At 39.9% G+C, this 16352-nt stretch overlaps 1 protein-coding gene across 1 annotated transcript in view; it reads right to left on the reverse strand.

The window, feature by feature from the left end:
- The window catches only part of MSRB3 (methionine sulfoxide reductase B3), an 84276-nt gene that overhangs the window by 44786 nt on the left and 23138 nt on the right, over positions 1-16352 (reverse strand). The window contains 2 exon segments of the mRNA XM_071733473.1: positions 2952-3029; positions 4860-4968. Coding sequence (XP_071589574.1) covers positions 2952-3029; positions 4860-4968 — 187 coding nt within the window.

The following is a 16352-nucleotide window of genomic DNA, read 5'->3' on the forward strand; positions in this document are numbered from 1 at the left end:
CAATAATATTTCTTTCTTTAAAAGGAAGTCATTCTCCCAGGCTTCCCAGCTCCCATCTATACCACACCTTTCCCACACAGTCCTACAGATGGTAAAGGACAGGATGGTGTCCAATACGGAATAAATCCTCTCCTATGGCACTGTGAGTTGCCTTGAAAAATTAGAGTGCAATCTTGCAAATACACTCGGCCACTAGAAAATATTGAGCTTCTAAGTGGTGCAGGTGATGCTCTGTGAACTGATAAAGAAATACAGAACCTTGCAGCAGCAGAGGCTGTCTAGAGAAAGGGGGGGGGAGCAGGGCTGCTTCTTTTTAGTGCTTCTTTTAGCCTGCAGCTGGATCGGAGTAAGTGTAAAACACAACCACATAAAGGCTGGCTTGCAGAAAAAGGAGGTTCTTGAGATTCATTTATTGTTTCTCTCATTTATTGCTTTCTTTAGGCAGCTGTACTGCAATGTAGGAGATGTCTGATGTGAAAGTTCAGGGACTGAATAATTAGATTCAACAACATGATTATGGATTTTATGTGTGAGGCACCTTTGATTGTGGAAAAAGGTAAGCATGTTCTCCATAAAGTTTGGGAGGTTTCTTCTAACACCAGTACAAGTAGGTACATGAAGAGATGTTAAATTCCTAATGGTTTCTTTTATCTTCCCTGTGATAGAGACAGAGTTCTGTTTTAAAGACGGACCAAAACCCAGGTCTTTTATCTGAAGTGTAAATTCATGTGTTCCCTGACCTTGTGTGTCACATGGTAATGAAACAACGTAAATCAGAAATGTTAAAAGTTGAAGTTTGTTAGTATTACTGTTGAAGCTCCAGTCTCTTTCCTGGCTAAACTGACAGGTCGATAGCCCAAATATATATATTTACAGATTACAAGCACACAAAGAAAAAATATTAATGGACACCCAATGAGAAACAAATGGAAATGCAAGTTTCAGATTACTATCTGGAAATTAGGAAAGAAAAACAACCAAAAAATAACCCAAAACTCACCACTAAACCGACCTGCCTTTTAAATGCGGCAGTGGAATCTGGATTGTACTACCACCTTACTCCCAAGGAAATACTTTGGCAACTTACACTCTCAGGAAAAATTAGTAAATAGAACACATTTTGCATTCTCTTGTGTTTCCTTCCCAGCCTTTTAGCTATCTGGGCTGAAACAGTCACCAAGATACAGGGAATTATCTTCTTAAGTTGAGTAAGACATTATATACTGATATTTTGGGAGCAGTATAGAAAACAAGATGGACCCCTATGAGCCCTACCCCACCCTTGCCATCCACTTCAGAAAAACTGGCTGAATTTGGTGCAGACCAGAGGTGGCAAGTGCTCACAAAGCAACACAAAGACTTTGGGGAGACTGGGCTAAAGTCAGCCCAGCCTTGGGACACAATCAGCAAGGTGATTTTCTTCAGTCGCCCACTGGCCTGGGATTTATTAAAGATACAAAAACAATTTCCCTCTTTCCCTCTCTCTCGTCCATAAAATCCATGGGGAGTCTCAAAGAGAATCTAAAAACAGAAACGTTGCCATATAGCTCATTTCACACAGAAATCCAACTCATTAACTCAAAAATATCAAGACTAAGCCAAAACATACTGTGCACTTGAGATAATCACAGGTAAATCTCATACTGCATTTTTCCCCATATTAAATGCATTGTGAAGGCAACTGGAAACCAATTCATCTTCATTTATGTGAACTACTGATGACCAAATCTCACCCTACAGACCCTACTCTTTCTCCAGCAGAAGACAGAATGAAAGCCAGTCTTGAAGGCAGAAAGTGAAGTTCTGACTCCATTCACTTGTCAAATTATAATTCAGTTCAACAGAGAAAGGACTTCCCCTTAAATATTTAGCAACAGCAAGCAGGGAAATGTCTACATGGCAGAGTTTTCAAATCCTCACTCTGTACCCTCAAGCCAAGCACCAGAGTAACACAGGAGATGAGAATACTGCATTGGCTGAGTTCATAAGGATCTGTTTTCCAACCCAAAGATTCACATTTTTTACTACAGTTTCTGCAGGTGATCCTCCTAACATAAGGAATGAAGATTCAAGCATAACAGAGATAAAGTGCTTCTTTCATCTTTACAGACAGTCTCTTGAGAACAACTATCGCTGCCCCATCTGCTAAGTCAATTTTATTTTCCTTTGTAGCCTATTACTGACACGATTCTATCATTAGCACTATCCTGCTTCATGCTGCTGTAAAGGTAACTCTTCAAGTGAGAAGTCTGAGTCAGAGTGAGCTGAGGGAAAAACAAGCAAAAAAATCACAGCCTTCATCAGAACGAACACAAGCAGCCAGTAATCAGTAAAAAACAGATAAACAACAACAGAATCCATACAGAACAATGCAGTGATTGAGAGAATTCAACCAGAACTGCTTCTAGAACCAAACTTATAGCTGTAATTCCTACAGTACTCCTAAAGAGTATTTTTCATGGAAGACACTAGAGTTATTTCTTTTTTTAATCCGTGCCTCAGTTCCTAACTCAGCTCTCCATGCATGCTAATTGTGATGCATGAAAACTCAGTAAGTAATGCAGTTTTCCTGGGTCTTGTTTTCTTAACTTCTTGAATTCTAAAAAAGCATCTTTTTTTTTTTCTCCATTATCGGAGACAATGCTCCAGCAGCATCACCACCTGGCATTCAGATCTTAAAGCTCCCTGTGAGTAATGATAAGAGCCAAAACCCATATATAGCACTGTGGTGAAAGACTGTGTTACAATTCCTTGGCATGATTGTATAAGAGTAAGAGAAGAAAAAAGAATTACTACTTTTTATAGTCAATTACTTGCTTTACCACAATGTTATCTTACTTATTTACTAAATTTTTTAATCTTTACTGTCAGATTACTGGAAGACACACAAGATTATGCGGGAACACAACACAAAGAGACAGAAATTTGACAACTATACTTAGGATACTCACTTGAACAAAGGAGTTCCACAGACAACACATTTGTATATTCCTTGAGCTTTATGATGTGTGTACTCCCCCTCAAAGGCACTGGGAAAAAAAACAACACTACATTTTAACAATAAATAATGGAAGTGTAAATTGATGTGTTCCCTGACCTTAAAGCTAAGGCTTTAGAATAAGTGTTAGAAAAAAACCCCACAATTTAAAAGTTGGCAGTTGTTTTTTATTACAAGCAGCGAATAAAGCAGGCACAGGAAAAGAGGAATGTCCTCATGAGGGTGCCTCAGGTGTCACGCATCGTGTGGGAGGAAGTGACTCGTCCAAAGGCCCAAAGGACAGAAGAACAACACCATCAGAAGGGGGAAAACTGAAATCTCCCCGTGTTTGGCTAGTGAAACGGGAGTTTTTGTGAACAGGGATTGTGTGACGTGTAGCTCAACCCACTGTACTTCTCGAGGCTTGTCAAGAGGAAAGGTGGCGGCCCCACTGCCCAGGCTGAGGCGAGAGGCGCGTGCGTGGGTGCTGCCGCTGGGTCAGGCCGCCACGGGCTGCCAGGGCCACAGAGGCATCGTGGCTGAAAATGAAATAATTGGTCCACGATTTCAAGCTGTGTGAGCCTTATATTTTCAGTAGAAAAGCAATATTACAGCTTTAAGGGAATATTTTTCTAAGTTAACAATCTAAAAGGCTAGGAGGTCACTCATCTAATACAAATCAGCTGCGCCAGCCCAACAAAAAGCCTATGTGCTCGGCAGCTTGTTTTTATTATCCTTTCACCCTTTTTATGAGGTCCAATTTTTTTTATTTTTTTTTATTTTTTTTTTTTATAAACAGGATTTTTAAGAATGACCTAATCTCCGATTGTTTGTGTGCATTAAATCACGTTGTTGGTCCCATACACAAGAGCAGGGAGGGCCGGGGGGGAAGCCAGGCCTCCCGGCAGAGGCCAACATCCCCCTGCCCCTCTGGAGCTGGGGCAGGGGGATGATGGGGACCAGGGCAGAGAGGGGGACCGTCCTCCCTCTGCCAACTGGGCCACCGGAACGCGGTGCCAGTTCACCTGGGACCCCACGTGCAGCAGAGAGCCCTTTCGGGTCATGACTGAACGCGAGCAGTTACATCATTAGTGCGTTTGGAGCAGAGGTGAAGTCGGGGACTTACGCCAAGCTCAGTGGTACAAATTGGACAACAAAAAAAGGCTAGGCCTTGGCAAGTTACCTTCATGCTGGAAATCAGCTGAGAGAGAGACTTTACTCGCTAAAAACAGCCTTGGAAGTGAGTCCTTTTATTTTTTTTTTCCCCCCCCTCCTCCAAGAGTTGGGGCTGGCTTCCAGTGACTAAAGCCATGTGAGGGCAGTTATTGAAAATTTTTGACATTCCAACCACAAATGAGCCAATAAATACCTTCTCCACATGTGCTTCAAAAAAAGAAATCGGAGTGGGGTGGAAAAGAACTAAATTATGCTACCTTCTTTCTGCAGCCAAAACGTCTATACTTACAATGGCCACCTTCAAAACTCCAGCCTCTTGGCGTGGGGCCATTTTCCTCATGGCCCTGCTTACTGTGATGTCTTCCAAAAAAAAGTGTACCTAAACTGCTATTACTTCCACACATTTTGTAGTAAACTAAAAACAGACTCTAAACATGTGCCCGGTGACTTTATAAGACATACAGTGTTCATTAAAAGTCACACACAAGACCCCCGGCCCCCGCCCCCGTGCTGCAGATGCTTGTCTTAGCAGTGGTGTTAATTTGTACGGGTTAGTAAACAAGTGCAGAAATCCTGGGTAATAAAAAACAAAACAAAACAGCAAAACAAAACTTGCCGGGGAAGGTGAGGAAGCACCAGCAAGAGGAAGGGGAGAAAAGAAAGATGCCTGTGCTTTGAGGACCGCTTTTCCTTCATCTTGCCTTACCTTTCAGTCCCCTTCTCCTGAGTGACGTGGTACTGCAAGGGTGTCAGCCGCTTCCTCAGCTCCTCCTGGGAAAAGGCCACCTTACAGTCCTTCTTATCCCTACATGACCCTGCAAAGGGAGAGGATATGGGAGAAGGAGCCTTTTTAGCTTAAATCCTGAATAATTGCTTTGGCAGACGGCCACAGCATAGCTTCTGCATTCACTTGTCAATGACCAGACTGGTCCCTAATGCATGAAGAATGGCTCAGCTGAGCTGCAGCTGATTATTTCTTCAAATCCAAGTTTAAATAAGAATTTTGCTTAAGAGCCAGGTGATTCCACTGGAGCAGTGACAGTGTGCTACAGCCAAAGCCCTTTGGTGTATTATACAATAAACTATTGCGCACACAATCATTGTCAAGAAAGTAGCGTTTCCTCAAACTTAAAAAAAAAAATCTGCAAAAAACCTAAAACAAAGCAAAAAAAAAAAAAAAAACCAAAAAACAAACCCCAAACCAACCAACGAACCAAAAACCCCAAACTTCAGCTGAAATGTTCTTTACAAGACATCTATATTGGAGACTTACGGTAATGGGCATATGATGTTCAGCCACAACATCCAACAATTTCATTACCCTTTAAAACAGCTGAAAAGCAATTCTACATCTTTAGAATTTGGTTGATTTAACTTCCAGTTCCAATCTCCTCCTTTTAATTTTAAAACATTAATCATTGTATTTTTTCAGTGTTGAAGTACTAAAATAGGAGCCCTGAGGAGCAAGTAATTTCTTTATGCACAAAGCTGTATGAGGTTCAACAATTAACTTTTAAAAATTAGAGTTGCTATTGAAATCCTCCTTTGAAAAATTCCATCTTATGTTTTGCTTAGTTCACACAGAAAATCCAAGGAGTATATAAGGATTACTGTAAAACAACATTTGTATAGTGCCGAAATTCACATCACATCAGGGAAGGAAAAATAACAATAAGGTTGCTTTTGAGAATGAAAACTCCCTGAATAGTAACAGAAATCACCAAATATCCAAATAGCTTTGATAATTGCTTGCAGAAATTACCTGACAAAATACAGCATGCAAAGAGCACTCTTAATTATGACAGTAATTAAAATATGATACAATTAGAAATAAACAGTCCAGACGAAAATATTTTTTGCTAGTAATGTATATGCACTCATAAAAAGACCAATTGTGTTCCCAAAGTAGAGGGAACAGAGCTACCCATCTGTATGTCATTTAGTACAGGAGAGGCAATGGCAGGTTTAAATTACATGGTATTGGATTGCAATTTCCTAACATTGGATGCTTTTCTGCTTTTTTACCTTGAGTCATTACTAAGGAGTGTTCATAAAAAGTAGCTTAAAGCACAGATGCTTGCAAATCATTTAAGAAAAGATGTTTCTTTCTTCCTCCCCCTCTTCTTTTCTCATTTTTTTTTAATGTGTGGGGGTGGGTGAATAGGGTAGAGAGAAAAAGAATAATGCTGTTGGTCACTACCGACTAACCCTAGGAAGTTATTTTCAGGAAGAAAAAAGTAAAATTGAAAACATCTGATTGAAGTAAATAGTGCAAGCATAAAAAGCTTTACTAGTGAAAGAAAGGTATTGAAAAGCGACCTTATTTCATAGATTAGAAATTACTTTTGATCTAAACATTCTTAAAAACAGATTGTTTTCCACTTTGAGCCATCTCATTAGCTGTGCTGCAGAGCCTTCGTTTTAATGGCAAGCTTTGAAAGGGCACTGCTGTATCCCTTTGTTAGCATCAATCTTATTTGGGAGAGGGATAAAGATTTCATTCCAGGTCTCTTTGTTTGTCTTTCAAGAACCACTAAAGCAGTATTCACACAAATTTTGCAGGAATGTGCCCTGTGCCATAGCTTACAAATTATTTGGGTTTGGTGCACTTAAAGGTCACCTTCCAAATTAGCAAAATTTTCCTACATCCTGGCTTTTCAACCTTAAATGTAAATATTGTTTCCTAACTGTAAGTGAGGTTTGTTCTTTATAACATTTGGTTGCTTATTTAAAGATGTCAAACTCTGGAGGTTTTTATTCTCTGAATCTGCAGAGCTCTAGGACTAATAAGTCTTTCAAAGTATAGCTAACAGGGAAAGGAAGCATATGCATTATATAAATAGCTATTGTTATGTTGCATTATGCAGCTCAGAAATAAACTGTTTGAGAGACGATTTTTCATCAAAAATTTCACTCTTAAAAAGTAGCCTGGAGTGCAGCAAAGACTCTTGCAAATTAACATCTCTTCACTTTATAAAACCTTTTCCAATTTTTTTTTTCCTAACTCTGTTTGCTCTTTAGATGTTGGGGGGAAAAAAAAAATTAAGCTAATTAAGCTAAGCTCACTTAGGAAAAAATCAGAGAAAATACTGAATGTTTTAAAGAATGGTCAGTATTCCCTCTATGCTCCTTGAATAATTATTTTAGAAATTCAGGGTTCTTCAATCAGTGGGCTCACTATTTGCACAAGTAAATTTCTGTATGTCACTTGATCCACAACAGGGATCAGAAATAGGAAGTGTGCTATAAAAGATCTTTTTTCCCCATTGTTTTAAAAAATTCATGTTTAACTACACATACAAGTATTGATGTCTACAGGGGAATTTTGCAGAGGGTTAAAAACTGCAACCTAGCCCAAAAAAGGACTCTTCAGGTTTGTAATTTAATGGAGTATACATCAGCAAAAAGCAATAGTTGCACTATTAATCATAAAGGAAATATCTTGGTCCAGTCCTCAGCATTCAAGAACAACCCTATTCAATTAATTGCACTTAACTGCGAGCAACAACAACAACAAAAAGCTCAGTAAATTGACTGCACTATTTCCATATTACCAAAGAGCCAAGGAGGTAAAGCAAGACTGCAGAGCTTGTAAGGATATTTTATCTGAGAGAGGGCTAGCTTACAAGCCTCAATAGAATGCAATGAATCCTAGAAGCTGCTGGGTGAGACTCTATAATCCTTTGGTTAAGAAAAAAGAATTACATGTAACAGGGACAAAAGTCCTCAACTTACAGCACAAGAGTGGGCCCTTTCATTTTTCCAACTGTTCCTTGATGACAAACATGCTACATTCGAGCCAACTGTGTATCTTAGAAGGGAATAACATAAAGCTAGACAAATATACACCCAGAGAAGCTACAACCAGCAATGCAGGTGTTCTTGAACTTGTTATTTAAGCACAGAATCATGGTGCAGGCTGACCACCTTCCTCAGACTGATTCCTCAAAAAGGAGACAGGTATGGGCTGTGGAAAGGGTTCCCACTCAGGCAACAAACTTCTTCAGCAACTCAGGCATAAAGGCAGGCTCACCGTTCATTTGCAAATTAAACAGATCAAGGTGGAAGAGAAAAAAGATCATTGGTTCTACAAATAGTGGGATTACATCAGTGTGATAACATTAAAGGTGAGACCAAATGAAATACGCTGTGAGGATAAGATTCTGGATTCATTACAACTATATGAGGGCTTTGGACTGGATCTTCCATGTTCTTTGGAGATGATGCTCTGAGCAATGGCTTTTAGAAGAGCCTGGAACAGCTATGTCCCTAAGACCAGTTAGATCCTGCTGCTAGGAGAGGTGCACGCTGGAATACAAGAGCAGAGAGAGTTCCTTTCATGTTCCACTGCAGGACTGGAGGCCAAATTCCATCTCTCTGATCATCCCACCTCGGTGCCTTCATCTGGGGAGAGGACTCATTAGAAGAGCAGTGAGCAGGCAACTGTTCCACAAACAGACCTTCCCACTTGAGGCCATCTCCCTTCAGCCTTTTGCCAACAGTTACAGCAGTCCTTAAAGCTGTTAAGATCCTGGAAGAGGATGGAAGGCTTTGTGAAGAAAAGGGCAGGCTCACAAATCTTAACACATAAACATTAAAAAAAAACCAAATCAAAAAATTAGGACAGTGAAACAAACACCAATAGAAACACTTTTGAAGCCTTCCCAGCACTCCTGTACTTAGGAATAGCCCTCTTGAAAAGCAATGTAATACACACTGCTCTTACCTATTCACCTGTAGACTATGAATGAAGTGAACAGAAAGTATTTTCTGGGTGTTGACCTGAAAATGGAGACATTAAGCACCTCACCTCACATATAAATTCCAGTATCAATTGACCTTTTCAAATCTGAGGGTTATAATGCTGGCATGAGCCATATCCTTCCATATAAATAATCACAAGAAAACTGGCAATGAGATATGTCCAGACAGACACAAGTTAGCAGATCATTACTCCTCACCACTCAGCCCTTCACCTGCCCCACTGTGCCAGCGGGTGGCAATCAGTGCCTTCAAATATGGCTGGTGTTTTCATGGCTTTGCTTCTTCAGGTAATCTTTTGAACCATTCTAATGATTTGCTCTTATATTTGGTTGCTTCCTATCACCAAAATTAAATCAATATTTCATCTGCATGGAAGACACAGCATATACTTTCCCCCTTCTATGCATGCTTATATTTCGCTAGCATTAATGGACATTACAGTCATGCACTGAGCAAGTACCACTAAGACCTCCTGAATTAAAATACTGCATATAATATTAAAAATATGGCTTCTAGTTTCCACCACTGCTTCTTTTAATATCCCCAAGCAGTATTTTAGGGGCTTTCCAGCACAGTGTATTATTATATACTATATACTACCCCAGCCCCAACCCTGCAATGTCACCTGTGTGGGCAGACCCTTGGGAATATGCATAGCTCCAACAACTACATAAGGTTCTGTGAATCTACATCAGATTACAGGATCTGGCTTGAAGTGTACATCTCCTGGCTTGTCAAAGCCTGTCCCCTCACAAGTGGGTCATAACTTAGTCATCGATTCAAGATTAAAGATTCAAGATTTCAGCAATTCAGGAGTCATCCTTCAAGATTAAAAATACTTGCATAGTTTTCTTTTAAACGCTACCAAGAAACTCAGTACTACTGAAAGCGAAATCTTCCACTTTTATTATTTCAAATTTCATTTACACAGTTTATTCCTCTTGCCTACAGTTTTCCCTTTCTCTGCTTTGCAAATGGCAAAACGCACAAGTCTTATTTCCCTTCCATTAAGTCTGTTCTCTGAGGCTTCTGGTTTGCAGCCTTGGGAAAATGCTGCAGCTTCCCTTTACAGCAAACAAGCCACAAATCACACACCTAGGTAAAACAAATCAACAAGAAAAACAAAACAACATAAAACCCTCACAACTCTTGAAACTGCAAATCGATGCAATTCTGCTGGCATACTGGCTCTTAGAGCTTTAAAACACTATTTTACAAAACCTGTATTTGACATGTTAGATCATTTTATAATCCAATCACAGTTTTTTACACATTGAAAAAGAGATCTGTGTCTCTTTTCTGAGAGATGGCTCCTCTGCTTTCTTGCTGTAGGTAGCTAATTCCCACCTGCTGTTGCCACACCATTTGCAGTTTCATGCAAGCATTGGGAGCAATGGGGCGAAGACCATTTCCACTATATTGCGCGTTGAAAATCCAAAAGCCAGGTACCAAGACAACAGTTACAATTTTGGGTCAAATGCCAGGTTCTGTCTTAAAAGGACACCAACAAAAATTAACTGTCTTTAAAATAAATGATTTACTTAACACCCAGGAAGGTCACGTGGCCGCAAGGGAAGGTCAAGCCCTTTCAAAGCCTTTAGCAAACTTGCAAGCTTCCCAGGCAATCACGGAGCAGATCTGTCATGTTCATTTTTTCCACCTGGTCATCTGCATGGCTCACGTTTTGTATGCATGTGTGTATTTTGAGTCACCATCAGAGCTCTCTCATGGATGACAAATTTCTCAAGCACTAAGAAGACTAACTCCAAACTGCTCACTAATGCATCTCCTCTGTGCACTCGTTTTCTTTCCGAAGAAAGTGGTAATGGAACCCCAGTAGTCCCAATACAGGACACATCTAAAGGGAACAGAAGCTTCCTTGCTGTTTCCTCAGGCCTGCAAGGATCTTTGCAGCAGGTTATGTGGCTGAGATAACCATGCAAGCCAGTGCAAAAAACACTGAACAAAAAGATTGAAGTATATTGTGCAATGGGGAAGGGGGGAAAAAAAGCAGGTCCACTTGTCCTCTCCGGGGACGTCTATTCTAATTCTTTATCGCATGTTAATGAAATAAACGTCGCTACCAACCACAACTTTAGCCTTACAATCTTTTCAAACTATAACCAGAGAGGACTTCAACTCCACCTTGTGCTGGCTGGAGAAGAAGGCAGCTTTCCCTTTGGCTTTTCAAGCTGTCACCTTCACCAGTACTGCAGCGATGGGATCATGCAGCTGCTCAGCAATAGAAGCACCTTCAATTAGTTGGAGCAAAAGCTCATTATGGTATAAACTGCCACTTTTGTCAGCCTGTCTGCTGAGATGGCCTAAGACAGAGTGCACAGAGTAGCTGACCTATTTGCCTTACTCTTGGATGCAAACCAGGCCAGACAAGATCAAGATCTATTGGGACAGCAGTGGAGGAGGGAACATTAATAATGATGGATTCCTCTTCCTCTCTCCCCTAATAGATAAAGAGACTTTTGTTTTGTTGATATGATCCTAGCACCTTCCACAGGCACTACGTTTTTTTTAAATTAAAACCAAGAAAGGCAGAGACACTGAGCACTCTGTATCTGGTCGGTAGATTTCTGTGAGAATCAATAAAAGGGTGCACAACATATGGAAAGGTATTTTATTAGGAGCAGAATCAAACTCGATTTAATAAAGAGTGCTTTATGCTACCTTTTGCATTTAAAATGTTTCAGTAAGCCATCAAAATAAGTTTATTCACACGGCTTTAATAAAGGCTTAACCCTGCAGCAGAAACAAGTAAAAAGTCAGCATTTGCCAGGGGTTACTGCAGTGGCATGTAGCTTACTGTGGCTTTCAAGCTGTTGCTAAATCCTTCTGCAGCTTCCTCCAAAACAGTGATGTGTGGCCTGTGAAATGAGCACTGCATTTCAAGAACCAAAGTGCCCCAATCTGTACTTGGGATGGGGGTGGAGGGAAGGAGCAGGGTAGGTGGAGGTCTCACTTCTCCTCCAATTCCCCACAACAGCCCAGATCTAATCCCCAGCAAAACTCGGTCTGTCTACAGCTGCGAAGCAACCCTGTCAGCAAAGATCAAGCAGGTACAGCCCGCTCCGTGGCCTTTTATCCCACATCTCCCAGCACTGAGGGACATCCCCAGCATGAGGACAGGAACAGCTGCAATGTGCTCCAGCTGTTGCTCTGCTATGGCCACCATGGAAAAAACTGCAGCCCCCTTCCCTCTCAACATCTTCCAAAACTAAAGGTAAAGAAACAGCCAAAAAATGTAACTAACTGCCAACTTCTTTCCCTAGTGGGCCTTCCAGGCTACTCCATGTTTCTGTAAAACTCAGCCACACTTACCGGGTCAGGAAGATGGGGTCAAGCCCTATGAAAGGGCTTTAAGAGGACTCAGCAGAGCCCTTCCCTGCTCTGCTCACCTTGGGACTTCTTAACCTGAGCTAATGCACTGAGCAGGGAGCTTTTATCTGCAGTGTACAAAGTTACCACCACCAAACCTGGGCTGCCAGCAGCTACCATCCCATGAGAACCTCTCCTCCAACTGGAACTGGGAGCACCTCCATACCCCAGCCAGGCACCCTTTCCCAACACAGCTTCTTTTGAAGGAAACCACACAATGAGACACAATTTTAGCTTGTAACTAAGAACAAATATTTTCTGCTTAGCCATCTCTGGATCTCTCTACTCTCTGGATCTACTCATCTCTCTACTCTACTCTACTCTACTCTACTCTACTCTACTCTACTCTACTATTTCCTCCCAAATTATCACCTGTGCTGTAGCAACCTGAGGTTAACCTAACAGCCAAATTATGGTTATGTCTGTGTCTCTGGTGCTTGGTTCCCAGTCCATGCTCTCTAGACCCATTCAATATATTATCAATTCCAAACTTGCACATCCCCCAAGTGATCTCCTATCTCATCTCCTCCATCACTTCCAAACACATTCTCACTGACTTTAGGGTTCATGTTTCCATCTTGCACCTTTTCTTGCTTGCCCTCCATCAGCTTAGCAATATCCTTCCAAAATCTCCTTCCTTTTTGTGTGCTGTTTCCTCTCCTTTAGATTACATTCCTTTCTACAACCTTCACCATGTACTCCTCTGAGTAAGGACAAAGACAGGAGTTTATTTCAATTAGTCCTTAAAGGACTTCTCAAAGCTCGTGTTATACTGAAAAAATCTAATAACCAAGAGAGTAGCTTTTCATGGGAGCCTTTAAAACACAGAAACACAGTGCTGAAACTTCATCTTTTCCGTATCCAACTTCAGGAGAAAATGCAGTTAAGCCTGAACTGCAGAGGGCACAGGAATGGAACGCAGGAAATTTATGAGCTCCAAGAATTAAAACATTCCTGCAAGAAAGGTAGAAATGGCTTGTGGTGGGTCCTTTGTGCGAGGAGGGAGGGAAAGCAAATGACCTTGAGAGATCCATCAGGGAACACATTAAAGAACTGGCTCTGTGCATGGTGCTAGGTGCTGCTCAGTGCTGCAGGGCCTCCACCCAGCCGAGGCAAGGACGAGCACCTTCTGTCTGTCAAGCAAGAGAGAGAGAGAAAAACTCCACCCCAATGAGGGGTTAAAAAGGGGGACAAAATAGGATACAAAGCCTACGGTGCAAAGAAAAAAAAAAAGTATATTAACAAACAGTTTCTGGTGTTCTTTATGATCCCAAGTTTTGCAAGCATCAGGCACATTAACAGTATTAATCCCAATAAGATAATAAATTTCATGCTAAACTGTATTAAATAAGATCTCGATTGAGTACTATTGTACAAAGTAAACATCTGTCAATATAGAATAATTTTTAAGCAAACACAGCATTGAATGTACTCTTACTAAGACAGCTTTGCAAAGGTGATTTTTAAAACTCATTTTCAAGACATTCCAAAAAATAATGATAATGTTATACTCTATTATGGTAATGTCGATTTCTAGTATCATATGACTAGGAGGCAGACATACACACAGACATTTAAATAACAATGATACATGAACAGCTTCACATACTATTCACTATTTTGCTCACATAGTGCTGGTATTCAAGCCTTTTCATGCATTTACCAAATTCCTCATAACTGCTGGAAGGTACTAAACTAGGTTATTTGTACAACTGTGTTTTAAGTTTTAAAAATGTATTTTTGTTCCAAATTGATATTTGTTTTGGTTTTGTTTGTTTGGGTTTTCTTTTACTTTGGTTTTGTTTTTTGTTGCTTGTTTGGTTTTTTTATATATTTAGTTTCAGATAAATTAGTTTTAATATTAGCCCCCAGTCAGTTCTGAGGAACACATACATCCAGCTGAGACCTTGTATGACATATTTAAACCCAGAGCAAATTTTTATCTTCACAATGGAAATCCCAGAAAATAGCGATTTATAATGAAAACATTGACAGGCATTTAACCGTAACCATACTGGTGGTTTTTACTATACAACTTATCAGTCTTACTTTTATTTTTTGCCAGGTCATGTGCAGAGATATCTGTAACAGTACAGCTTTGGTGAGACACGTTACAGAAAGCTATGGGAAAGTTATGACCTGCATTATGGAGATTGTTTCTCTGAACATACAAACATACAATATGAAACTCCGAGATACACTTAAGTTACATAAAGTTTGATTGCAAGGCCTTTTCTAGACTTTTCATTGTTAAAGCCAGGTCTGGCAAATAATTTCACTGACATGAGCAGTTTGAGAGTTCACAGGGACAAATGCACTGTAATAACTCACGTGTGTAACTGTTTGCAAGACATTCTCCTAAAAGTAATCGTTTGTGTTAAGAGATTACTACTAAAAATCCAGTTTTGAGACCTACAAATTTTTTTGTTCACTAACCATTAATTTCTATTTTATGGAAAGACATTACTCTGAAACATGAAATTAACAAAGATTTAATAAAACAAGTTATAAGAAATTATAGTGTAGACATTAACTTATTAAAGACTTATACCATATGCCCAGCACCATCTTCATACAGATGTATTGTAGTTTAATCTAATCCTAGAAAAGTATGGTTTCCTACTAGTAGTTATTTGATTAATTAAACACTTCACAACAATTTAATATTGTCTAGCACTTTATTATTTCATACAGGAAAAAAAAATACTTAAGTCTACCCCTGTAATTTCTTCATCATTACTTTTACTTAATTTTACAAGCACCATAATTTTCTTTGATCTCCAGCAGAGGAAAAGCCAAATTATCTCATGCAAAATATGTGATGTAAGCAGCACAACATTCAAAGCGTTAAAGAAATAAAGTGTTTTTTTCAAGAAATGAGAACCCATATAATGAAAATACACAGCAAAGCATAATAAGCTACCTTTTTACTTTATAGCTTGGTGGTCTGCTACAGAAAACATGTACATGGAATCTGCATAATCATTACTGGTACCAGTTACTTGCTGGTATGCACTAAAACAGCTGAAGTAGTTTTTACACTAGAAGTTTTTTTGGGTTTTGCTGTGGTTTGGAGTTGTCTGTTTGTCTGGTTTTTTTTAAGATAAAATTTCTGTGAATTGGCAGGCGCTGAGTGTATCCTAAATTTCCAAAGAAATTTGGAGCATTCAACTCTACTAAAGCAGGCTCAGGGAGCAACACTTGTGTATCACAACAGACACACTGGAGGTGTAGTGACCACTGGAAATGAAGGAACCACCGTGAATGTATTTTGTGTAAAAACACAGATTGATGTGATTTTTTTTTTTTTCTCCCCCCACAATGCTCACGCTTTTCTTTAAATACTTGTAAATGTTCTTAAGGTCTCAGGGTGTACTTTATGTATGAATGACTCCAAAATGGGAAGCTTGCCAAATGGCTCAGCGTGCAAAACAGCATATGCTTAGTGCCATCTACTGGGAGCACCTGCTTGGGCTCGGAGTTTTCCGCGTCTGCTGTAAAAAAAAGTTACGGGCAAACCACGCGCTGGGTTTGCACACATTGAAACGTTTAGTCCTAACTTCAGACAAAAATTATTTTAAAAATACAATTTGGAAGAACAGATCCGCACTCCAGGTGCTAACATACAAAGAGAAAAAGAGCAAGTAAAAACACTTTACTAGGACAACAGATCCAGTGTAACTTGTACATGCTTACAAAACAGTGTTTTGAAGAAAGGGCAGAAGGCTGGGCCTGTTCTAAGACGCCTCATGACTTTATGCCAATTCATTTGACTTTTGTAAAAAAAAAAAAATATTTCTGATCTACAACTATAACTTTATATTAAATATAAAGTAAATGTTGCATTTTATTACTTTGTTCCTTAACGGGAGGACAGAGGTGGCATTCCAAGCATAGAAATTGAAATGCTGCCTTCATCCACGTCCTTGTCCTGCAAATATTTAACTGCATGGATTTTAAAGCTGTATTTGAAAGCCAAATTTACAGCTCTGCCTGGCATTTGGCTCCCTCACGCTGAGCAGGCAGGGATACCAGAAGGTTAGAT

This window comes from Heliangelus exortis, chromosome 1 (genome assembly GCF_036169615.1).
Source record: "Heliangelus exortis chromosome 1, bHelExo1.hap1, whole genome shotgun sequence".
Taxonomy (NCBI): Eukaryota; Metazoa; Chordata; class Aves; order Apodiformes; family Trochilidae; genus Heliangelus; species Heliangelus exortis.